The sequence below is a fragment of the Tenrec ecaudatus genome, chromosome 16 (assembly GCF_050624435.1).
Source record: "Tenrec ecaudatus isolate mTenEca1 chromosome 16, mTenEca1.hap1, whole genome shotgun sequence".
Taxonomy (NCBI): domain Eukaryota; kingdom Metazoa; phylum Chordata; class Mammalia; order Afrosoricida; family Tenrecidae; genus Tenrec; species Tenrec ecaudatus.
Genome location: NC_134545.1, coordinates 23658285 through 23682647, shown reverse-complemented (window position 1 = coordinate 23682647; position 24363 = coordinate 23658285). Strand labels below are relative to the sequence as shown.

At 52.7% G+C, this 24363-nt stretch overlaps 1 protein-coding gene across 2 annotated transcripts in view; it reads left to right on the top strand.

The window, feature by feature from the left end:
* Positions 1-24363, top strand: part of LIMK2 (LIM domain kinase 2) — a 100211-nt gene extending 75848 nt beyond the window's left edge. For both annotated transcript variants that reach the window (XM_075533320.1, XM_075533321.1), the window contains 14 exons: positions 2755-2890; positions 3385-3494; positions 4252-4440; positions 5524-5629; positions 5885-6081; positions 7763-7949; positions 8823-8909; positions 9317-9448; positions 9658-9714; positions 11292-11357; positions 12390-12564; positions 13128-13183; positions 16138-16295; positions 22745-24363. In XM_075533320.1, the coding sequence (XP_075389435.1) occupies positions 2755-2890; positions 3385-3494; positions 4252-4440; positions 5524-5629; positions 5885-6081; positions 7763-7949; positions 8823-8909; positions 9317-9448; positions 9658-9714; positions 11292-11357; positions 12390-12564; positions 13128-13183; positions 16138-16295; positions 22745-22889 (1801 nt within the window). In that variant the 3' untranslated portion in view covers positions 22890-24363. The remainder of the gene's footprint in view (positions 1-2754; positions 2891-3384; positions 3495-4251; positions 4441-5523; positions 5630-5884; positions 6082-7762; positions 7950-8822; positions 8910-9316; positions 9449-9657; positions 9715-11291; positions 11358-12389; positions 12565-13127; positions 13184-16137; positions 16296-22744) is intronic.

Below are 24363 nucleotides of genomic sequence, written 5' to 3'. Positions count from 1 at the left end.
TACATGCTGGGCTGCCAACCATGAGGTCAGCAGCTCGAACTCATCAGCCGCTCCTGGGGAGATAGATGAGGCTTTTTGCTCCCACACAGATTTATTTACAGCCTTGGGGCAGGTCTGCTCTGTCCAGAGAGTCACTGTCGGTCAGAATGAACTTGATAGAGGTGAGTTTGGTTTTGGGTGTTTTCTAGTATCTATACTTAATATACCTCTAACTTCCACAGCAATTCATTTTACAGATGAGGAAACTGGGACAGAGAGGGGAAGTAACTGTGACCACGATGGTGTAACTAGTAAGTGGCAGGGTCAGAATTTCATATCAGACCCCTCGCAGCCCACGCTGCCTCTCTGAATAGAGGGCGTGCCTGGTGTGGGTGGTGCTGGGTCTGACAACACAAGTGAGGAGGCTGCTTACTAGAAAGAAAGAAGTAGCCCTGGGTCAACGGGCCGGGAAGTTCTTTTAGGTAGTTGTTGTTGAGTGCTGTCCAGTCGGTTCCAACCCATAGTGACCTTAAGCACAACAGTGCGAAACCCTGCCCGGTCTTGAGCCATCCTCACAACTGTTCCTCTCCTGACGCCCACGGTGTCAGTCCATCTCCTCAAGGGCCTGCCTTGCGTCGCTGCCCCTCTACTTTACAAAGCATGATGCCCTTCTCCAGGGTCTGGTCACTCTGAGTTCTTAGCTAGGAGACTCAGAATGAGGAGGAGGTTGTCTCCGTCGACGTGGCCTGTGCTAACAGTCTTTGGGTTTGTTCCCTTTGTTTAATAGTAACTTCTCCTGTACTCAGTGACAATGTATACCACAGTCGAGGTTCCCATTTGGCATCTCCTCGAGTGACAGTTCTTCACCGTGTGGGAGGCGTCCGCAGGGCTTCCATTCTGGTTGGTCCATTTCCATTCATCTCGCTGTAGAATCATCGCTGGCTGTTGGGTCTCATAGAGGTGCTTTTGAAAAGGAGCACACTGGTGTGGGTGTGGGTGCTACTCATTAAATGACTAATCAGTCCGTTATTAACTACAGGGTCACCTCGGCGATCCCAATATTTTAGCTTGATAGTTTGCACAGCTGCAGAGAAGTTGAAAAAAGAGCTCAAAGACCCATTTGCGCACCCTTCATTTAGGTTCATCGTTTGTTAACTTGTTGCTATTTTCTCTGTGTGTTTGTGTTCAAAAATGTGTGGAAAGTGGAATTGAAATCATAGAATTTTTCTACAAACTTTTAGTTCCCTCATGTGTACGTGTGTCCTTTTTTGTTTGTTGGGTTTTGTTAGCTGATCTACTTACAGTTAAGCTGTGGTCATCTGAAGAGGCACTGGTTATGTAGTTAGTGGGTTTCGTGTTGAGCTGCTAACCTTGAGGCTGACAGTTCAAACCCACCTGCTGCTCCATAGGGAAAGTTGAGACTTTCTGCTCCCATAAAGATTTACAGCCTCAGAAACCTATAGTGTCACTGTGAGTCAGAACTGACTAACTGGCACTGAGTTTGGTCTGGAGTCTTTACCCTTTAACCTTTAATATGTTTCTCCTACCATCACCAACCTGTACCATTGTCACATCTAAGAAAAGTGACAATGATCATAATGTATAGTCCAAATGACTTCAGTTTTTCAAAAAATGACTCACAGCTATATTTTGTTTCATTTTTGCTGTTTGGCACCTTTTCTTTCTTTTTTTTCTCAAATCGTTTTATTGACTCGTACAGCTCTTACCACAATCCATCCATCCATCCATTGTAGTCAAGCACGTTTGTACATAGGTTGCCATCATTTTCAAAACATTTTCTTTCTACTTGAGCTCTTGGTATCAGCTCCTTTTTTTCCCCTTCCCTCCTTCCTTCGCCTCTTATAAATTTATAAATCCTTATTTTTTCATGTCTTACACTGACCAATATTTCCCTTCACCCACTTGTCTATTGTTGGTTCCCCCTTTTTCCCCCACCTTACCCTTACCCTCCTGGTATTGCTACTCTCATTATTGGTCCTGAGGGGTTTATCTGTCCTGGATTCCCTGTGTTTCCAGCTCTTGTCTATACCAGTGTACATGCTTCAGTCTAGCTGGATTTGTAAGATAGAATTGGAGTCATGATAGTGGGGGGCAGGGATCATTAAAGAACTAGAGGAAAGTTGTATGTTTCATCAGTGGGGGCTTTGTTTTTAATCCAATCCATAATTGGGTCCATTTGGTTGCTGTGGCTCTAGGCTCTGTAAATCTCTGTCCCCTTTTCCTCCGTTGACATTAGCTTTGGCAGACAGGGACACTTTCTGCCCTTGCCTGGGTTGTTTCTCTATGATTAATAGTGACGTAGCAAGAATACTTCCATCAGTAAGCCTGTCAGAAAGAAGTACGTAGGTTTTGAAGAGTGGAGATATTTGGCTTCTCTGGTTTAGGGAGAAAACTGTCTAGACCTGAGGCTTTTACCCAGAACTGTGAGTAGAGTTCAGAAATCCTTGATACCATCCCTTCCCCCACCCCAAAGAGAATGGGTACGTATTCCTGATGCGTGCGTTTCTGGGGGAGGCTGCTTGGCTCACCCAGACTCTCTGAGGAAGCCAAGCGGCAGAGAAGCAAAACAGCACTACTCTGCCTGCAGGGCTGCAGCATCAAGCTGGCTTCTGGGGCCCTGTCCACTCAGAACTGGCTCCCGCAGGGAAGTGCTGACACTTTCCCCCATCCTGTTTCTGGACTCCAGAGAAGGCTGTGCGATGGGGCCTGGGTCCAGCGGTCCAGAAGCAGGCCTGAGTTTGTCTTGCCTCCTAGGTGTTCCGAATGCCAAGATGCCCTCACCCACTGGTACTATGAGAAGGATGGCAAACTCTACTGCCACAAAGACTACTTGGGGAAGTTTGGGGAGTTCTGCCACGGATGCTCCCTGCTGATGACAGGCCCTGCCATGGTGAGTGAGTCCCTTCATCCCAGCACCTCCACTTCCCTTTGGTCCATCATCTTTCCCATCTTCCCATCAGCCAGGGTTTCCCCTTGATTCAGTTAATAGGCAGGTGTTGAGCACCTGTCCGAGTGTTGGCAGTGGGTGTGTAAGTGGGCAGGGAGCACACACCTCCAGCGGGAGAAGGTTGCAAACTGAAAGGATGACAGACCTAAATTGTGCTCAGGGGTTTCGGAAAGGAGAGCTCGGGGCGAGCTGGCCAAGACAAGGGGACGCCTCTGTACCTGCTCATGTCAAAACTGGCCAGCCCTGTAGTAGAGGGACTGTGAGCCTTTCTAGTGAGGAAGGTGCTTCTGAGGACTCTTCCCATGACTGAGACCTAGACAGGGAAGACTCCTGCCTAATTTTATCTGGCAGCTCTGGGTCCATACAGCCCAGCCAGCAACAGTGGCTGGGCTTAGTCTGCCCAGACCCCTCACCCCTCCCTCACTGCCCTCTCACAGGTAGCTGGTGAATTCAAGTACCACCCAGAGTGCTTTGCCTGCATGAGCTGCAAGGTGATCATCGAGGATGGAGACACATACGCACTGGTGCAGCATGCTACCCTCTACTGGTAAGAGGGCAACCCTGCCTGTCCTCTCCAGGAGCAGGGAAGTGGGCGGTCAGTCCACTAGATTCCTGTTACAGCAGTACTGTAAACCAGCTCTGTAATCTGTTAGCAAGAGGACTGAAGTCTCTCTCTGTCCTCTATCCTCACCCCCTATTTCACAACACAGCCCCAGCAGGAGATAACAGCAGGGAAGACGCTTTCTGGAGAAGAATCCAGAAAAGTACCAGACCCCCTAGAGCAGCGGTTCTCAACCTTCCTAATTCCGCAACCCTTTAATACCGTTCCTCGTGTGCTGACCCCCAAACTATAAAATGATTTTCATTGCGACTTCATAACTGTAATTTTGCTACTGTTGTGAATCCGGAAACCTCTGGGAAAGGGTCGTTCGACACCCAAAGGGGTTGCGACCCACAGGTTGAGAACCTCTGCCCTAGAACTTACCCAGGTTAATGTTTGAGTTGACAAAAGATCAGATTGAGGTCCAGAGAGGGGAAGAGAGCAAAGAGACAGTGTAGGCCACCTCATCCGGGGCCAGTACATCCCTCGCTGCAGATCCAGGGCACCACCTCCAGTCCCAGCCCCAACCCAGAGGCCCCACGCTCCTCATTCTGAGCAGTCCGCTGGACTCCTGGCAAACAGGGTGTGGGAGTGCGTCCATGGGTAGTGTCACTTGAAACCCCAGGCTGCTGTGGGTGTTGGGGGAGGGGCGCCTCAGGTCAGGCTTCAGAATCCCAGCCCACCCTGTGGCCCTTCTCCTCAGTGGGAAATGCCACAACGAGGTGGTGCTGGCACCTATGTTCGAGAGACTCTCCACGGAGTCTGTGCAGGACCAGCTACCCTACTCCGTCACGCTCATCTCCATGCCCGCCACCGCTGAGGGCAGACGGGGCTTCTCCGTGTCCGTGGAGAGCGCCTGCTCCAACTACGCCACCACTGTGCAAGTGAAAGAGTGAGTATCTGCGTGTCTGGCTGGCCCCCTATCAGTCCAGGAAGCCCCGGGATTCAGAACCGCAGTCTTAGGGGAGCTCACCACGCTTAAGCCACGCCTGAGCCTCGGCACTCCTGCCTGCCTCCTCAAGCGCAGACTCTGCTTGCCTGGCAGATGTCAGCTTTCCAAGAGTGTGTGCTCTTTGAAATTCTCTGATCCGATCGTGTAGCTCTAGTGTATCATTTGCTCTTCCCACTCAAATGTAAGTTCAGGAAGAACTTGGTCTTATTAGCACTGTATCCCCAGGACCTGGGCCAAGGAGTCAGCGTTCATAGACTGGTTGAGTAAAGGCAAAAGGGAGCAGATCAGGTCCTTCGTCCAAAAGAGTACATGAACCCCATCTTAGGTTGTCAGGACAGAGACCAAGTGGGGAAAGAGGCTGTCTCCAGCTAATCCCAGGGATGAGGTACCTCTGAGATGCGCAGCCTAAGTCATTGGTGTGCGCCGACACCACGCTGGAAAGGAGAGTGCTGCCTACAGTACAAATCAAAGTCAGAAGGAGATCACGTCTATGCCGAGCCCTCATGGGATGGTGTGAGGTCAGACTGGTACTCGGACAATCGGACTCCGCAGCGCGTCCTCAGAGGTGGGGTGGAGTCTGTGGTTGTGTCTGGTGTAGACTAGAGGTTGGGCATCGCCAAAGGCTCACAGATTGGTTCAAGCAGGGAGATGAGTGTTCAGGGTAGCACTGTGGAAGGGTTGCAGGTATGGAGCTTGGATGGGAAGGAGTAAGGCTAGAGGTGGCGGCAGGCCAGGAGGCTGTTACCAGAGTGGAGAGCTTGGTTACCATGATGGTGGAGAGTCCTGGATAGACTGGCAAATCCTTAGAAGGCAGAATTCTCTGAGATAGTGGGGGAGACCGTAAGGAGGCCCAAGATTGGGAGGAGCATGTTCGAATTTCTGATTCAGGTCACGGGGTGAGTGACGATGTGCTTCATTGAGAGGGGGAACCCCTGGGCCAGTGGTGGGTCTGGGGCTGGGTAAGCGACATTGGCTGGCCAGGCCTTTAAGACACCTTCATGCCTCACTTCCTGTCCTACACAGGGTCAACCGGATGCATATCAGTTCCAACAATCGCAATGCCATCCACCCCGGGGACCGCATCCTGGAGATCAATGGGACTCCGGTCCGCACACTTCGAGTGGAGGAGGTAGAGTGTGTGTCCAGGCTGTGTGATGGGTGGGAGGTCTGCCTGTGGCCTTTCCTCACTGGGTCTCTTGGTCTCAGTGCTGATGTGACCTGTGATGTGACCTGCCTGTACCAGGGCAGCAGGGATGCCAGGCCAGGGCACCATGGAGCTACTCGGAGCTGGAGGCTCACATTAGCCATACTGTGCTTGGGTCATCTGGGGCAGGGTGGGTGACCCTGGAGTGGGGTGCTAGCCTTACACTGCTCTTGACCACAGGTTAAGGACGCGATTAGCCAGACGAGCCAGACTCTGCAGCTCTTGGTTGAGCATGACCCGGTCTCCCAGCGTCTGGACCAGCTGCGGCTGGACGCACGGCTCTCTCCTCACATGCAGAGCGCTGACCCCTCCCCCACCCTCAGGACCCTGGACACCAAGGAAAACCTGGAGGGGACACTGAGGAGACGTTCTTTGAGGTGTGGTGCACCTCCCAGCCTCCTCCGTTTTTGTCCCTGTGCCTAACCCTCCAATTTGGCGAGTCCCAGGGGAGTCAGGGAGAGAACAGCTAACTGTGAGGACTGTGCTGAGCAGCCCAGCAACCGGTCAGGCCCAACTGTCTGCCAAGTTTCCTTGGCTACCAAAGGTCAGGCTGTCCGCTGAGCTGCATGGAAGGTGGCAGCATGGCCTTTGCGGGGAGCGTGGGACTCCGGGCCTGGACAAGGGCCCACAGAGGATTGACTCAGTGTCCACAAGGACATGGACAGCCAGAAACCAGGAAATGACGCAGGCTGCTTAACACTTGGGAGACATCAACAGCCCAGGCCGATGGCAGGAGGGGGAGCAGTCTCCCCAGCTGGGCAAGCTCTAAGAGCTTTATAGACCAAGAGTCAGACCCACTAGGCAAACCTGCCATCCGGGGATTCAAGCTGAGCCCCCAGCACAGATCACCTCATCTCGCTGGGCCTCCGTTTCTGCATCTGTGAAATGGAGTTGCAAGATAAAGGCGGCTTGCTTGCCTACTTGTGTGAGGATTCAATGTGGAGAAGGATACACAGAGGAGCCGTGCCTGACTGGGAGGAAGTGCTAGTATCCCTGGGAGTTAGTCTTCCTCTACTCGCCTGACCAAACAGCCCGAACCCCTTGGAGCCCTGTGGGCTGGCACCGCACAGTGGTTGCCTTGGCTTCTGGCTGCCCTTGGCCTTGACGAGCTGGTGAGAACAAAGGGCAAAGAAGGCCCGGGAGTGCATGGCCCAGAGAAAGGAAGGTGTGGGGGACAGCAGGCAGGCTGTGCACCTCTGGAGTGATAGCATGCTGGAGAGAGGGAGGGGACAGCTCACCTGGTACTCTCGTGGGCACAGTCAGTGGGCATCAAGATGAAGGGCAGGCGCAGCCAACCAGGTAGCCCGTGAAACAAGCAGGGAGGAGTGTCTGGACCCAACGTGCCCCTGCAGGGCTGGGCCCCTCAGCCTCTTGCCTCTTCTGCTGTGAGTTGGGGTGACAGTCATCTTCTGTTGCTGTTACTGGCTGCTTTTTCAGGTGTAAACCTAGAGGCTTTGGGGCTCTGGAAATCACACCTGCTTATTATTTCAAGATTCAGGAAATGGAGACAGTCACAAAGATTTGCCAAAATGCTACTGAGCTCCCCATGTGCTGGTTATTGGGGTGGTTCATTGAAAGGTTGAATGTGTGAGTCTGCCGTGAGGGGCCTCAGAAGAAAGGCCTGGCCATCGTGCTCTGGCCCACCTGAGTCAGAATCAATCCCAGGGCAGCTGTGGTGGCAGTCGTGGCATGTTGTCATTCCAGCCCCGTCCACACCTGGAATCGAGTCAGTTTGGAAGGTGTGCTGAGTCCCCATCTCCAATACTGTCAGAGGGATCACTTGACACTAGTAGTAGTTTAGTATTTTGGGTGAGGTGTTCTCAGAGTTCCCATTCTGAACACACTCTTACAATGGGCTTCAGAACTCCTGGGGCCTGCAGCCCCAAGATGGGTCATCTGCCTGACATCAGAGCCCCACCCCCTTCTCAGCCTCCTGACAGAAGATTTTGGGTCAGGTTGGGAAGCCCTGAAGGTCCTGTACCCCGGATTTCCTAGGAGATCCCCAAGGACTGCCCTACCCCTATTCCTACCCCTACCCGCCTCTGTCCTTGTTCTCAGACGCAGTAACAGCATCTCCAAGTCCCCTGGCCCCAGCTCTCCAAAGGAGCCCCTGCTGCTCAGCCGGGACATCAGCCGCTCAGAATCGCTACGCTGCTCCAGCAGCTACTCACAGCAGATCTTCCGACCCTGCGACCTCATCCATGGGGAGGTCCTGGGCAAAGGCTTCTTCGGGCAGGCCATCAAGGTGAGAACAGCAGGCTTGGCTTCCCCCTGCCCTCTCACTCGCAGCTCTTGGGTTCTCCCCCCGGCAAACATCAGACAGGAGACCTGGGACGGCTTGGTGATGGGCTTAGGAGTTGCACTCTCCCCTAGGCCTCTTGCAGGCACTGTTGCTGCTGCACTGAACTTGCTGGGCCTGCAGCCCAGGTTGGAGTTAGCTGGGCCCATTACCCCAGTAGCTTATTAGGTGCCTGGAGGCCCTGGGTGCTGGGGTGCTATGGGGAGCACACAGAAGTGGTGCCTGCCTCCCTGACTACTGATGAGCAGTCAGAGACTAACCTTTCTCTTTCTTTCTTTCTTTCTCTCTCTCTCTGTTTCTCTCCCCCGTCTCTCCCTCTTCCTGTTCTTAACTTTTTCTCCCTCCCTTTCTCCCCTCCTCTGCTGAGAGTGAGGAGGGAGGGCCAGGTAAGCAGTGTGCATCAGCTTGGGTGCAGTGAGGCTGCAGAGCTCACCACAACACCCCCAACCCTCCCCTACACCCTCTCCTTGGTGCATGTCTGTGGCACTGACCCTCCTGCCTCCAGACCCTCACCAGAATGACCTAGGGGGGCTCACTCCGGTGCCAGATAACCACAGCCCTGCTTGGCTTGGCCGCTTCCCAACCTTCCTCTGGGTTCTCATGCTCCCCGTGCACGGCCAGCTCGCCAGGGACCCAGCCAGGCTCCCACAAGCCCCCAGTGGCCCTCATGCTGCGTCTTGCACATCAGAACTCGGTCCGTGTCCTCAGTCTCCATGTGTCCCTCCGAAGATGGGATGCCACTTGCCAGGGTTTTGCTCCTGGTTCTCTTGAGCGAACAGCCTGCGGTTTCTGCACCAGTAACTGCGGCCCTCCCCACAGGTCACACACAAAGCCACAGGCAAGGTGATGGTCATGAAGGAGTTGATTCGGTGTGACGAAGAGACACAGAAGACTTTTCTGACTGAGGTGAGAAGATGGGCCTGTGGGATGAGAATTTGGTGTCGTCACTGAGAGCAAAGTACCTCAAAAGCACTCCCCAGGAAAGCTCCTGCCGCCCTAAACCCCAGTGTTGTCATCACTTGTCCCGTGAACAGCAACCAAAGCTCCACGAGCTGGGTGCCAGGGACACGACAGCACACTAGGTGGAGAGGAGGTGATGCGGGGAGGAAGGTGGAACTAGGGCTGGTTTCATCCTCCATCACTGAAACACTTAACTCAGTCCCCAGAAAGGCAGGCTCCATCTACACGGATGGCCCTCACCTGATCATCACTGGGTCCCAGAAGCTGGAGGTGGGAGGTGCACTTGCCTCCAGAGCAGAAGGCTAGAGGGAGGTACAGTGGGAACTGACTAGCCGCCCCCCTTCCCCTCCCAGGTGAAGGTGATGCGCAGCCTGGACCACCCCAATGTGCTCAAGTTCATCGGCGTGCTGTACAAGGACAAGAAACTGAACCTGCTGACAGAGTACATTGAAGGGGGCACGCTGAAAGACTTCCTGCGCAGTGTGGTGAGCCCATCTCCCACAACTACTTAGTGCCACAGTGACGTCATTAGGCCCACCACCACGAACCACAGGGCCTGGAGAGCCCCAGCTCTTGCCCCTTAAGGACCCTGCCAGGCATACTTGGGGCCCGGGTGGGGCGGGTTCCCCGGAAGGTCATAGCGACTCACAAGAGGAACACCCTCTGAAAGGCATTCTCCCATCCTATGCTGCAGGACCCGTTCCCCTGGGAGCAGAAAGTCAGCTTTGCCAAAGGCATCGCCTCTGGAATGGTGAGTCCCGCCCACAGGACCCACGTCTCCCTGCCGGAGACGTGCAGGGATTAGTGGGCAGGTGCCGAGAGGCAGAAGCCTGTGCTGGGCAGCTTGGGCGGCACTCAGCAGTTTTTGTTGGAATTGTGTACTCCCTTAACTGGCTGTTCGGAATTCACAACCCTGCTCTGAGAATTCAGAGTCTTAGGGAGTAAGCAGCGTGACGGACAGACAGGGCAAAGGGGAGCCGCGGACTGTGGGCAAGGTGGCCTGTGCTTCCCATCACAGAGGCCACTGTCTGGTGCTTGGAAAGTCCGAGACAGCTTCCGCAAGCAGGTGACTCTAGTTGAGGCCCAAAGGGTGGGCCCGAGTTAGGTCGAAGTTGCTACTGGCAGATCAGCCTTGGAGTTGAGAGAATGACAGCGCATCAGATGGGGTGGGGGGGGAGTGGCAGGGTCGGTATCTCATTTCCCCAGGAAAGAATAGTACAAAGCAGAGTGGTCACTACGAGCTGACAGGCCTTGAATGACTTCTACATTCCAGGAACTGTGCTGGATTAGCATTCCCCACAACATCCCTGGTTTCCAGATGAGCAGCGCAGCCAGCAAGGCACAGACCTGGGGTCCTGGGCCAGTCGGCCTGGCCCCTGAGCCTGCAATTTTAACCTGTTCTCTTCCTGCAGCATCTAGCATACTAGCACTGAGGCAGTAGAGTAAGATCCCTAGATTTCTAGCCCACCAATCTGGGCTGTGTGCAGGCATGAAGAATGTGTGGGCCAGGACATCTGTGAGCAGAACCATCTTTCGGTCAGTAGGTTGGGCAGAGTTGGAGTGTCTCGGGGCAGACCGGCCTGGGTAGGGCTGGTGAAGCATTTCAGTTCCCAGATTAGGAGAGGGGCTGTGGGAACATGCAGTCTGATTGGAGAGGCTGGTTGACAGACATTGAGACGATTTGCGAGTACCCGAGCCGTGGTGGCACTTTGTACAAGTACTTGGCCATGAACTAGAGGGTTGGTCGGCTGTTGTAGGCCATCGGCCACACTCGAGAGAAAAATGGGGCCATCTGCTCCTGCAAAGGCCACAGCCTTGGAAAGACCTTGGGGCCCTTGGTTTGAATCAACTAGACCACAGTGCAGTAGAGGCGTCTGAGCCTGGGAACACCGTGTGGGAAGGGAAGATGGCTTTGAGGAAGGCTGAAAGGATCGGGTAGCAGGGCAGAGGGTGAGCAGCGTTTAGAAAGGAAGAGGCTGAAGCATAGACGGAAGGTGGCAGGCACTAGCATGAGCCAGGAGCACCGAGCGAGCATGGGTCGGGGAGAGGGCACCGGGTCCACAGGCAGGAGGATCCCGGGTGGGTGAAGTCAGGAATGGGCAGAGGGAGTGGTGCATCTGCCTGCGGCGTGCTCGCCTAGAGCTTAGCTACATGAACCGGCTACTGGGGTGGGGCGAGTGGAGATGAGGACGGGTGCGGGGTGGGGGGTGGACTCAAGGGCAACAGAAGCTGGTACCATGGAGACCATGTTAGGCGAGGGGTCCCAGTTCCGGAGTTGGGTCTGCTTGATTTTCTGCCCATTGGCCTTACCTCGGGCTTCTGTTCCAGGCCTACCTGCACTCCATGTGCATCATCCACCGGGACCTGAACTCGCACAACTGCCTCATCAAACTGGTATGTCCCAGAGGCCAGCCCGCCTGGCTTCACGTGGCCTGTCTGTCCCCTCTTGCTTCAGACCAGAAATGTCCCTGGACCTTCTATCTTGCCCCTCCTCTGGCCTCCAGCTGTCCTCTGAGATAGCTTTTAAGAAGTCCCAAACACACCTGACTTCTTTCCTACCTCTCAGTAGCCGCCTGGTGAGGTGGGGTAGGGGGCGGTCACCTGCTTGGAAAGGATTTAAGAAGCCCCGTCTGGTCCCAGTAAGAGCCCTGTGAAGCAGATCATTGCTGACCCCACTCTGTAGCTGTGGTCTCTGAGGCCACAGAGCATGTGGGTTTACAGAACCAGGGCTTCTGATTCCGCAGTCCTCCGCTGCCCCTCCGCTCTGCTGTTGCAATGTTCCTCCTTTGATCAGCGTGCAGCATGGCCTCCTGTGTCCACCAGCTGGCCCAGGCACTGAACTCTGAACCTACACCACGCAGTCACGAGCCCTTTTCCACATGACTGCCCCATAGCTATTTGAAGAACTTCTCTCCTGCAGATCCCCACACTGACTGCTCCCATCTCGTCTTTCTCTGTCTTATCCTGGCTCTAGCCCCGGCCTTCTATCCTGCTAGGAGTAAGGCCAGACAAAAGAACACCCCACCACTACCAGCCCAGAGCCTCACCCACCCAGACTCGGGCTCTGCCGTGAACACACTGGTGGTCCTGGGAATTTGTTGTACCCAAAGCTGCCTGTTTAGAAACACATATGCCAAGCCTTGTCTGCTGGATAGATTTGCCTCCCTGGCAGCACACGTGGTGACATGCTTAGCTGCTTGCCTTAAGGTTGGCAGTTTTGGTTCACCTGGTGATGTCGCAGAAGAAAGCCCTGGCATGTGCTTCCACAAAGCCAGCTCGTGGAATCCCTGTGGAGCACCCTCCTCCCCCTTGGAGCTGGTTTGGGCCCGTTGTCCTTTTCTGGCCACACACATACACCCCACCCCACCCCGGGGTCAGGTTTGGGAACGTCCCTACCAGGCCCTGACCTGGTTTGTGCCCTGCTAGGACAAGACTGTGGTGGTGGCCGACTTTGGGCTGTCTCGGCTCATAGTGGAGGAGAGGAAAAAGCCCCCAGTGGAGAAGGCAGCCACCAAGAAACGCACCTTACGCAAGAATGACCGCCGGAAGCGGTACACAGTGGTGGGAAACCCTTACTGGATGGCCCCTGAGATGCTGAACGGTGAGTCCGGCCCGTGGCACACCTTGTCTGTGAAGTGTAAGCCGTGCTACCCAGAGCCCAGGGGTGATGGAGAGTTTTTATCCTTGGTCAGGTGGGAGCCCTCATCTCTGGAGCTGGTCCTTGTCCCCTTCTGGGGGCAGGACAAGGTCTGACTGGCTTCAGTGCCCCCAGGATCACTAACCGGGAACTTCTCTCCTTGCTGAGAGGTGGTGTATGGTGCCCCCTGGTGGATAATGCTCAAACCCACCGGAGAGCTGGTTGGGGTTCTTGAAACGCACACCCGATTGTGAGGCTTCAAAAATGGCCTGATCAAGCCTCTCTTGGAGTCTGAGGCCAGAGAGTTTAGTGGTTTGCCCTGGCACAGAGCAGGCTGCTGGCAGAGCCCATATGAGTGTGCTTCTGTTCTTGCTGGGCAGTGCTACTGGGTCACAGGCATGCTAAGGAAGGTGATCGAGGGGGTACCTGCGCGGGGCAACTTCACAGACCTTCTTCTGGGCTAGGCTCTTGCCTGCAGCTCGGCTTGGTCCTGAACCTAATCGTCTGCTCTCTCTCTGTTCCCAAAGGAAAGAGCTACGACGAGACTGTGGACGTCTTCTCCTTTGGGATTGTTCTCTGTGAGGTGAGCTCCAGCCTGGGGGCCTAGCAGCCCTGCCCTGCTTCAGAAATGGGGCTCCTGCCCCCAGGGAGACCCACTCCTAGGGACCCCATATAGGGTTTCCAAGGTGGGATGCCTTTGCAGACTGTGGATCTTGACCTCCGCTGGCACACATGAGGTTCATGCTGGCATGACAAGGACTGGGCCTTGTGTTCTCAGGCGAGGAAACAGGTGCAGACGGGCAGGGGTGAGCCCAGACTCTCTGGTAGGAAAGGCAGGAAGTTTCCACATGGCTTCCCATCTCATTCCTGAGCCTAAGGTCTCCATGCCCAGCTCGCCTCTGCTCCCTCTTCCCTCCCTGGGGCTGTCCCCGCCCTCAGCCCAGTAGGCACTGTGGGGTCCAGAGTGGGTCTTAATACGCTTCCTGCCCTCGGGGTGTCCTGAAGCTGCAGGTGAGCGTGCACATGGAAAGGTTCTGTGGTGCCGACCAAGGGATTCCGGCCTGGGAGAGAGGTGGGAAAACGGTCATATGGAGTCCGCCGAGAAGGTTTTTTCTTTAACTTTCAATTGGGGTAAAATGTTTGTAACAAACTGGGGACCGTATACAAGTTGGCCCACTATCCAAAAGTGAAGCATGTGTAAGCAACCTTTTGTAAACCCAAATGGCCTAAAGGCAAAAGATGATCCCAAAGCCCAAACCCACTGCCATTGAGTCGTTCCAAATACAGTGACACCTCCGTCGTCAAACACCATTCAGTCCAAATTCACGTTCAAACACCAAGCAGCTCGAAAATGGAACGTATTTTTCCCATCAGGAACCTTGGAAACCCGTATCATTAGTTCTAAGGCTCCCAAAATCCCACTCATCGATTCATTTCTCCAGGACTTCAAGTCCCTCTGGGGCTTTTGGCCTCCTCGCAGCGCTGTTTTTGATAGGCTGGCGCCATGGAGTTGTTTGTGACGTAGCCAAACTAGCAGTCAGTCACTTTGTAACCTCCTCACTAATCTGAGCTCTTTGTTGTTTCCTGGTTACTGACTTCACACCTTTCACTACATTGGCCACTTGAATCACATCCCGCCCCCAAAAAAAAAAAATGTTGCTAATGTCAACTTAGCCATCTTATAATTCAGCTGAGAAGCGGCTGCCTGATTCAAATTTTGCCGCAATTTCTGCCTTTAACGCTATCTTGGTTCTCTGTTTGCCTCTTAGCTTTATTGCTGGGATCCACGAGCTTTCTTTGGACTTGTGCATACAATAATTCATGCAAGTAAAGTACAAAAGCTCAGTGAGGAATGTTTTTTTGTTTGTTTGTTTTTAAATCATTTTATTAGGGGTTCATACAACTCATCACAATCCATACATACATCAGTTGTGTAAAGCACATTCATTGCCCTGGTCATTCTCAAAACATTTGCTCTCTATGTAAGCCCCTGACATCAGCTCCTCATTTCCCCCCCCTTCTCCCCCCCTATTCCCCCCTCCCTCATGAACCTTCAATAATTTTTAAATTATTATTTTGTCATCTCTTACACTGTCCGACATAGTTTTAAATGTTTTAAAGCACAACTCCAGCCTCTGTTATCTGAGTGGGAGCAGTGCTTACACTGACACGCCCCCCCCTTCACCCCACCCTTAGTGTCTGTGGTGACACCCAACACATGCACACTCTTGTTTCTTCAAGTTGGGTTTTCGGCTTGACTGTGGATCAAATTACAAACACGGAGCAGAGTTTTCTGCGACCTTTCCTGTTTAAGTAGTGGAAAGTTTGAGCTTGGAGCCATTGGACAACCCAGCTATCGCTGTATTCGGGTTTCTGAGGCTGTAAATCTGCACAGGAGTGGACAGCCTCCACTGTGTCCACAGGGCGGCGGGTACGTTTGAACTGACAACCTGGCAGGTTAGCAGTCCACCACCAGCAAGCATCCTAAAGAAACAATCACCATTCGTTTATATGGGGAATTAATTCTATCCCCACACATGCAAAACCTTTAATAATAATAATTCTTACATCAGTCAGTATAAGACAGGAAAAATTACTAATGGTTTATAAGTTATCAAGGGCTCGTACGGGAGGGAGCATGGGGGAAATGAGCTGATCCCAAGGGCTCAAGTAGAAAGAAAATGTTTTGAGAATGATGATGGCAACAAATGTGCGTGACACAATGGGTGCATTGTGATAAAGAGTTGTAAGAGCCCCCAGTAAAATGATTTTTTTTAAATAATAATTTTTAAAAGGCCTTTATGGGGCAATTCTACCCAGGGCCACTGTGACTCAGAATCAACTAGGTGGCAGTGATGTGGCTTGGTTGGGGGGCAGGGGCAGGTTTGAGAGGGAAAGAGGGCTTCTGCTTAGAGTGCATTGAAGGTAACTTAGTGGTAGGCTGCTTTGAAAAGAGCAGAAAGACACAATTTGAAGAATGCAGGCAGGGTCGTGTACAAACTAAAGAATCATTGCACATGTGTGCATATTATTGTAATACATATAATATACATGTATATGAGGGGACTTCAAAAAGTTGGTGGAAATGGGGTTAAAAGATATTGGGGGGACACACCATACCACATGTCCTTCTGTGGGTAGCCGCCCGCATCCTGATGCTGTGTCCCACGGAAGCTTTAATGAAGGAATCACTATGAAAAATATATATGGTAGTATATCTTGATTGACAAGCCACTGTGTACAAAGCCCTCAGCTGATGCCAAATAGGATGGGACCTCTCCCCCCAGATGGAGCGAGTGCAAGTTGCTAGCCCTCCTGAGCCACTGGGGAATATCGGGCTTGTGCTGCCGTGCGGCCCCCCCTGAGCTACTGGAGGTGAATTGGGATCAGCCGCACTTAGAGAGATGGGCAAGGGCAGTGTTCCCACCTGGCTTTTTCCCCACTTCCTCTCCTGCTCACCCCAGCACCCTTCTCCCTGCCATCTGACTGTGGCCTCCCCAGTCCGTCCGTGTTGACCAGCCATCTTCCCACCTGCAGATCATCGGGCAAGTGTACGCAGATCCTGATTGCCTGCCCCGCACACTGGACTTTGGCCTCAACGTGAAGCTTTTCTGGGAGAAGTTTGTCCCCACAGACTGTCCCCCAGCCTTCTTCCCCCTGGCTGCCATCTGCTGCAAACTGGAGCCCGAGAGCAGGTTGGTGCCCCGCCCCAGCCCCAGCTCACACAGTCCCGAAATGCTTGCCCAGCCTTGGGCTGTCTGATCCTGACGTGCCAAGTCATGCCGGGAGGAGCGAGATGTGATGGAGACATAGCTATTAATTTTAAAAGAACAAAATTCACCCGAACTCGTTCCACCCTGTAATACAGTAAGTAGTACAGTAAATGTTTCTAGATTACCCCTTGTCCATACACATCTTTGATAGAGTTCCAATTTCAAAGTAGATGGAAATGTTCTGTTTTGCCCTGTATTTTCATGTTGTTGGTTCTGTCAAGTTGTCCTGGTGCTTAGACCCCCCCTGTGCCGAACAAGCTGAGACACTGCCCAGCCCGGGCCGTTGTCACCATTGTTATGTTTGAGACCATGGTTGTGGCCATCGTGTCGCCCCATCTCATGGAGCGCCTTCCGCTTTTTCTCTGACCCTCCGCTTTACCAAGCACGGTGCCCTTCTCCAGGGAACCGGTCTCTTCGGATCACAAGGCCAAAGTACACGAGACGAAATCTCGCCACGCTCACTGCCAAGGAGCATTCTGGCTGAACTTCTCCTGAGACAGGTTTATTTGTTCTTCTGGCGGTCCCTTGTGTGCTCAGTGTTCTTCACCAGCACCATAATGGAAATACGTAGATCTGTGATCTTCACGGTTGAACTTTCATGCCAATGTGCAGGGGCCAGGGGCACCTTAGTCCTCAAAGTGACACTCCTGCTCTGAGCTTTACCCTCGGACCTCTTGACTTCTGCTTCCGGGAGCACTGAGTGTGGATCCAAGCAAGGGGAAATCCTTGACGATGTCAGGTTTTTCTCCACCTGACTGCTGGTAGGTGTCGCCCGGCCCCGCTGTGAGGTTTTGTGTTTTCAGAGCATGTGGCTGCAATCCTGTGCAGGCTGCAGTCCTGACACCCCAGGCCTCTCCACTTGGGCCATGTCGGACTCTCTGTTCAGCACACACATTGAGTAAGTATGGTGAAAGGATTCAACCGTGGTGCACACCTTGTGTCTTTGTTCTGTTTGAACAACTGCCTCTTGGCCCGGGTGCCACAGACCACAGTGAAGTATTCTAGAATGCTCGTTCTTCCTAATGCTGTCTGTAGTTTGTCATTCTCCACACAGTAGAATGGCCAATAAAACAGAAGTAAGCCTCTTTCTAGTATTCTCGGCTTTCAGCCAAGACCCATCGGAAGCCAGTAATGAACTCCCCCGGAGCCACGTCACGTCCTCTTCTGGATCCAGCTTGAATTCCTGGCAGCTCCCTGTCTGTGTCTGTGAATGATCTTCATCCAAACTTTACTTGCGTGTGATGTAAATGAGATCATTCAATAGTTTCCACATTCTGTTGGGCCCCCTCTCGTTTGTATGGACCCAAACATGGGTCCCTTTCAACCCGTTGGCCAGTCTTTGGGCTCTCTCGGCAGAGGCCTGTGCATGCAGCACTTCCTCAGCTTGCTGAGGCCTTTCACCTGGTGGTCCGTCCATTTAGTACAACTCGGACTTCTTCCTGCAGCACCTTTGGTTCTCGCTCAGGTACTACCTCTTGAGATGGTGGACTGTCAGCCGGTTCTCTTGGCACCGTGACCCTGTATATTCTTTCCATCGTCTCTTGATGCATCCTGCATCGTTCAGTATCTCGCCCATAGACTCTTTTCTCTTCTTTTTAATTTTTTCTTTTTTTAAAACATTTTATTAGGGACTCATACAACTCTTATCACAATCCATACATATACATACATCAATTGTATAAAGCACATCCATACATTCCCTGCCCCAATCATTCTCAAAGCATTTGCTCTCCACTTAAGCCCTTTGCATCGGGTCCTCTTTTTTCCCCCCTCCCTCCCCGCTGCTCCCTCCCTCATGAGCCCTTGATAATTGATAGATTGTTATTTTGTCATATCTTGCCCTGTCCGGCGTCTCCCTTCACCCCCTTCTCTGTTGTCCGGCATAGACTCTTTTCAGTACTGCAACTCAAGGCCTGAATTTTCTCTTCAGCCCTTTCAGCTTGATGCGTGCTGGTTGTGAACGGTTACACAGTTCACTGCCATGGCTACTCTGTCCTCTGGAGCCCTTTGTGAAATCTTCCATTGCGTTCTCTTACTTCATCCTTTCTTCCATTTGCTTTAGCAGATCTATGATCAAGGGCAAAGTTCAGTCTCTTCTGACATCTGCTTGGACCTTTCTTTTTTTAATCATTTTATTAGGGGCTCATACAACTCTTATCACAATCCATACATATACATACATCAATTGTATAAAGCACATCTGCACATTCCCTGCCCCAATCATTCTCAAAGCATTTGCTCTCCACTTAAGCCCTTTGCATCGGGTCCTCTTTTTTCCCCCCTCCCTCCCCGCTCCCCCCTCCCTCATGAGCCCTTGATAATTGATAGATTGTTATTTTGTCATATCTTGCCCTGTCCGGCGTCTCCCTTCACCCCCTTCTCTATTGTCCGGCATAGACTCTTTTCAGTACTGCAACTCAAGGCCTGGATTTTCTCTTCAGCCCTTTCAGCTTGATGCGTGCTGGTTGTGAACGGTTACACAGTTCACTGCCATGGCTACTCTGTCCTCTGGAGCCCCTTGTGAAATCTTCCATTGCGTTCTCTTACTTCATCCTTTCTTCCATTTGCTTTAGCAGATCTATGATCAAGGGCAAAGTTCAGTCTCTTCTGACATCTGCTTGGACCTTTCTTTTTTTAATCATTTTATTAGGGGCTCATACAACTCTTACCACCGTACGTACATCAGTTGTGTAAAGCACATTTGTACATTCATTGTCCTCATCATTCTCAAAACATTTGCTCTCCACTTAAGCCCCTGGCATCAGCTCCTCATTTTTCCCCTCCCTTCCCGCTCCCCCCTCGTGAACCTTCTTGATCATATATAAATTATTATTTTGTCATGTCTTACACTGTCCAAAGTCTCCCTTCACCCACTTTTCTGTTGTCCACCCCTCAGGGAGGAGGTTATATGTAGATCCTTGTAATGGGTTCCCCCTTTCCACCCTACCCTCCCTCCACCGTCCTGGTATCACCACTCACACCCCTGGTCCTAAAGGGATCATCCCCCACCCTGGATTCCCTGTGTTTCCAGTTCCTATCTGTACCATTGTACATCCTCTGGTCTATCTAGATTTGTAAGGTAGAATTAGAATCATGATAGTGGTGGGGGTAGGAAGCATTTAGGAACTAGAGGAAAGTTGTATGTTTCATTGTTGCTATACTGCACTACTGCACCCTGAGTGGCTCGTCTCCTTCCCACAACCCTTCTGTAAGGGGATGTCCAATTGTCTACAGATGAGCTTTGGATCTCCACTCTGCACTCCCCCTCATTCACAATTATATGATTTTTTGTTCTTTGATGCCTTATACATAATCCCTTCGACACCTCGTGATCACGCAGGCTGGTGTGCTTCCATGTGGGCTTTGTTGCTTCTGAGCTAGATGGCCGCTTGTTTACCTTCAAGCCTTTAAGACCCCAGACACTATATCTTTTGATAGCCAGGCACCATCAGCTTTCTTCACCACATTTGCTTATGCACCCGTTTGTCTTCCACGATTGTGTTGGGAAGGTGAGCATCATGGAATGGCAGTTTAATAGAACAAAGTATTCTTGCATTGAGGGAGGGCTTGAATGGAGGCCCAATGTGCTTGGACCTTTTTTTTCCCCTGTCTTTTTAATGACTTTGTTTTCTTCATGAATGATGTTCTTTTTTCTGTCCCCCTTTTTTTTTTTATTAATGATGTTCTTGATGTCCTCCCACAGCTAATCGGTTCTTCTTTCCTCAGTGTTCAATGCAGCAAATCTATCATGTTACTACCCAGTTTTCCTGTTTATCTTTTTTGTTGACTACATGAAATTCTACTAAGAGACTGCCTGAACATGTTGTAATATCCCCCATACGTCAGTATTCCAGTTCTGACTTTCCTTTACTGGCAGGAGTAATATTAAAATGAGCATATGTATGCATCCATCTACTTTGTTCCTTTAAAGCAGCGGTTCTCAACCTGTGGGTCGCAACTCCTTTGGGGGTTGAACGACCCTTTCACAGGGGCTGCCTGATTCATAACAGTAGCAAAATTAAGAAGTAGCAACAAAAATAATTTTATGGTTGGGGGTCACCACATGAGGAACTGTATTAAAGGGCCCTGGCATTAGGAAGGTTGAGAACCACTGCTTTAAGGAAATCCTTAAAATTGCCTTTTATTCGCCTGAGCTAGAGGTTTTCATGATTACCAAAGTCCGCTTAGGCCCTTCCGATTAGAGTCTTTATACAAGTTTACTTTTTCTGCTGTCGGAAATGATGTTCCTTTAAAAATCAGGCTTAAATATTTCTAAAATAGAGAGCCTAAGAAGAGTAAGTCTCCTCTTGCCTCCCACTCTACCCTCCCAGGACAGCCGGGTACCACAGAGTGATTTCCAAAGCTTTGCTTTAGAGTTAGAATTTGCCAGTGGGAGGCTGTCAAAATGGCCTCCTCTAACTCCCCAGAGTGAGGAGAATTCTTAGCGGTGTCAACAGCCCACGGCCCATTGCTATGAGGTGGCGGTCAGACAAACCCCTTCTCGCCAACCTCTGTCACCAGTTCTTACAGCTGCTGCCCCACCACCGCACTCTCGTTTCTTTGCTAGGTTAATTTGTATTAATGGCCGCACAGAACTCCACAGACCAGATTCACCACTACGGCGTTTGGTAGGAGACTAACAGGCAACAATTCAGGATCAGGAACAACTGGGTTGTGTTATAAGGAAACCTTTCTCTGGCCTCTGCTCAGGCAAGAGCTACAAAGCTCTCTAGCTCAACCAATAAGTGTCTGGAGGCACCCCACTCCACTAGTAATCCTTTGCCTAAAGACGCTCAGCTCTTTCTTGCTCTGGGAGCGACGTCAATTGCCTGAAGGCCCCATACTCCTCCTGGAAGCTTCCTGTGAGAAGCACCCGGCTCTCGCACCCTGTGGGTCAGTGCACCCACTGTGGTCACCTTGGGCCACTATCACTTAGCACTTGCTACTGCTGCGCCACCATTTCTCATCATCTCGCTCCCTGGAGGCCCACAGGTGCCATTTACACAGTCCCAGCCATTTGATGGGAGTTACAAGACCATGGTGAGAAAGGCCCCATCAGACCCCAGAGGCTCGTCTCTTGTGCCTTTTGGGCCCCCAGTTACATCAGGGTCAGAGAATGGGAGGAAATGTAGAGCTGCCGGGGAATGAATGAGTGAGTGTGTATGTGAGTATGCGTGCCCCTCCCAGCCCTTTGATTCATTCATAAAAACCTTTCTTGAGCTTCTGCCAGGCTCTAGGTACTGTCCGAAGTACCTGAGTGGCGTGAACAGAACAGAGGTCCAGCCCTCATGGCACTGCCCTGAGCAAGGACAGCTGAGAGGTGATTGAAGACATCGGCAGACTTTATTCACCTCGCAGCTGTCAGGCTGACTCCAGTCACAGAGGAGAGCTGCCGCCAAGGCGCCCTGGCTGTGACTGTCCAGAAGCAGACTGCCCCATATTTCTCTTGCTGCGCGACTGGCGGGCGCTGACCTTTTGCTCAGCAGCTGAGCACTTGAACCACTGTAGCATCAGGGCTCTGTTACATACTCAAAACCCACTGCCATGGATCAATTCTGACGCTGACTCAGTGGTACTGCAGGGCAGGGTCCAACTGCCCCTTTGGGTTTCGGAGGCTGTACCGGAGCAGGGAGCTTCGCCTTTCTTTCTCCCAAGGAGCCGCTGGAGGGTGGAACTTTGGCCAGTGCACAAGCCGCTCCACCACCAGGGCACCCTTACTAGGAGGCGAGAGCCGCTGTAGAAAAAGGAGTCTACCCAATCAAGATCATTGTTTGGGGCACTAGTTCGCATTTTGAATATAGAGCTCAGGGCAGGCCTCGCCTGTTGAGCACAGATTGCTGGGGCGAGGGGAGCCAAGGAATCCTGGGTAGCTAAGCCGTTTCTAGAGCAGGAAGTCAGGTGTCTGCATTCTCCTTGGGGGGCACTGCTGAGTGGAGAAAAAGACCCACAGTATGTCAACAGGAAGTCTGGAGACTGGAGAGGGTCTTTGTGGTGTCGCCCAATCTGAGCGCAGGAGGCCTGCCGGTGCCGTGGTTTACATAGGGCTGTGATCCACATGGTGGACAGTTCAAACCACCAGCAGCTCCGAGGGAGCAAGACTGGGCTCTCTACTCCCATGGTTACATTCTCAGATGCCCCCAGGGGCTCACTCTGAGGCTGCTTCTCGATGGCATCGAGTTTGGTTTCGGGTGTTTCGGAGTCTGAGCCCAGTTTTGTGATTGCATTTTCAAAGTCTTTCTGCCTAGACTCTTTAAAGCTCTAGCTGGAGCCAGTGGTGGCAACTTCTCTCTGCTTCCCACAGAGCAGGGCCTCCAGGTGGGGCCTGCTGAACAGTCCTCCAACTGCCTCCAACACAGCCTTCTTCTTTGCAGACCAGCCTTCTCGAAGCTGGAGGACTCCTTTGAGGCCCTGTCCCTGTTCCTGGGGGAGCTGGGCATCCCGCTGCCCGCCGAGCTGGAGGAGCTGGACCACTCAGTGAGCATGCAGTACGGCCTGACCCGGGACTCACCGCCCTAGCCCCGGCCCAGCCCTGGCAGGAGGGCGCTCCAAGGTCCGCACTGCCCTTCTGCACCCCCACCCACTACCCTCTTCTTCCTGTGGGCTGGCGGCTTGTCAGGAAGCAGCGCAAGCCATTCGCACTACCTCCCTGTGGGGCGAGTGGGCACAGCACCAGGAGCAGACATCTCCACAGGTTCTGGCGCCTGGTGACCTACCGTCTCTACACCCAACCCTTGCCTGAAAGCTGGGAAGCCAAAAAAGCCTGGCCAGGAGGATTGTGACTGGGGAGACTCCCCCTGCAGAGACTTCCAACGCCTTGCCTACACGAATCAGCATGATGTGGGCCTGCTGGGCAGGATCTAGGGGGCCAAAGAGACTGGCAGCAGCCGGGCAGCTAACCCGCCTTCCCTGGGATAGGAGGAATTGGACTCAGAGAAGAGTCCCTTAGTTGGTTTGTGCTGGACCTGGCCCAAAGCTGGGATGCACTGTTGTCTGTCCACCTCCCAGGGGGACACTCTGGCCCGCCCAGGAACCACGTCACCAGCAGGGCGGCTTCTCATGTTCTCAAACGGCAGCACTGGAGAGTGACCGGAGCCCGCTGGGCAAAGGTCATTTCTGCCTGCAACAAGCAATCACTCAGAGATGCAGCAAGCCTGCGAACTGCAAAAAAACAGCACCCCTGCCCTCTGGAAAGCGCACGTGCTGGCTGCTGTCCTCCGTACCGTTACTCACGGGCTGCTCAGCCAGAGCCCAGAGCCGCTCCTCACAGGCTTCCTGACACTTTGCCCACGGCGTGACGGGCTCTGGAGGACAGGAGCTGGTCAGAGGCCCAGGGTCTCGGGCAAGGAAGCAGGAGGAGACAACCTCTTGACCTTGTGTAGCCACTACCCGCCCGCCCCATCTGCATCCCTGGCCCAGGTGCATGGGGGCAGGAAGAGGTGGTGCCAGGGCCTCAGAGCTGAGGCACTCACCGAGGGACCCTGTGGACCAGGCGGCTTCTACCTCCTTGGTTGCCCAGCTCAATGGGTCCTGGTCACAGCCTCCTGAGCCACAGCCTTGGGCACCGGTCAGCCCCTAGGGCCCTCCAACTTGGAGTCTGGAGTCCCGGGGCTCTTGGGCACAACTGGATTTGCCTCCAAAGTGTCTGCAAGCTTGCACGGTGTTTAACGCATGGGGGGTGGGGCTGGGGTGTACTGCAGTGTGGTGGGTGGTGTCTCTTAGGGGTGACCCAGGAGTGTGGTTGTGGTCAATAGCTGTTCATGGGGGTCTGTCTCCTGGGTGATATGTGTACATCGACCCGATGAGCTGCGGGGTCGCACGGCATCGCTGGCAGAGCGATGTCTACTGTACAGGTGTGTGGAGTTGTGAACCCCGACGCCCAGTACCAGCCAGGTTTAGAGCATGTGCGGCTGGCTGTGCCCCAGCGAGTGTGAGAGTGCTGGGCTGAACTAAATGTATTTAGCAGATGTAATAAATTAAGCAGTTAATAAAA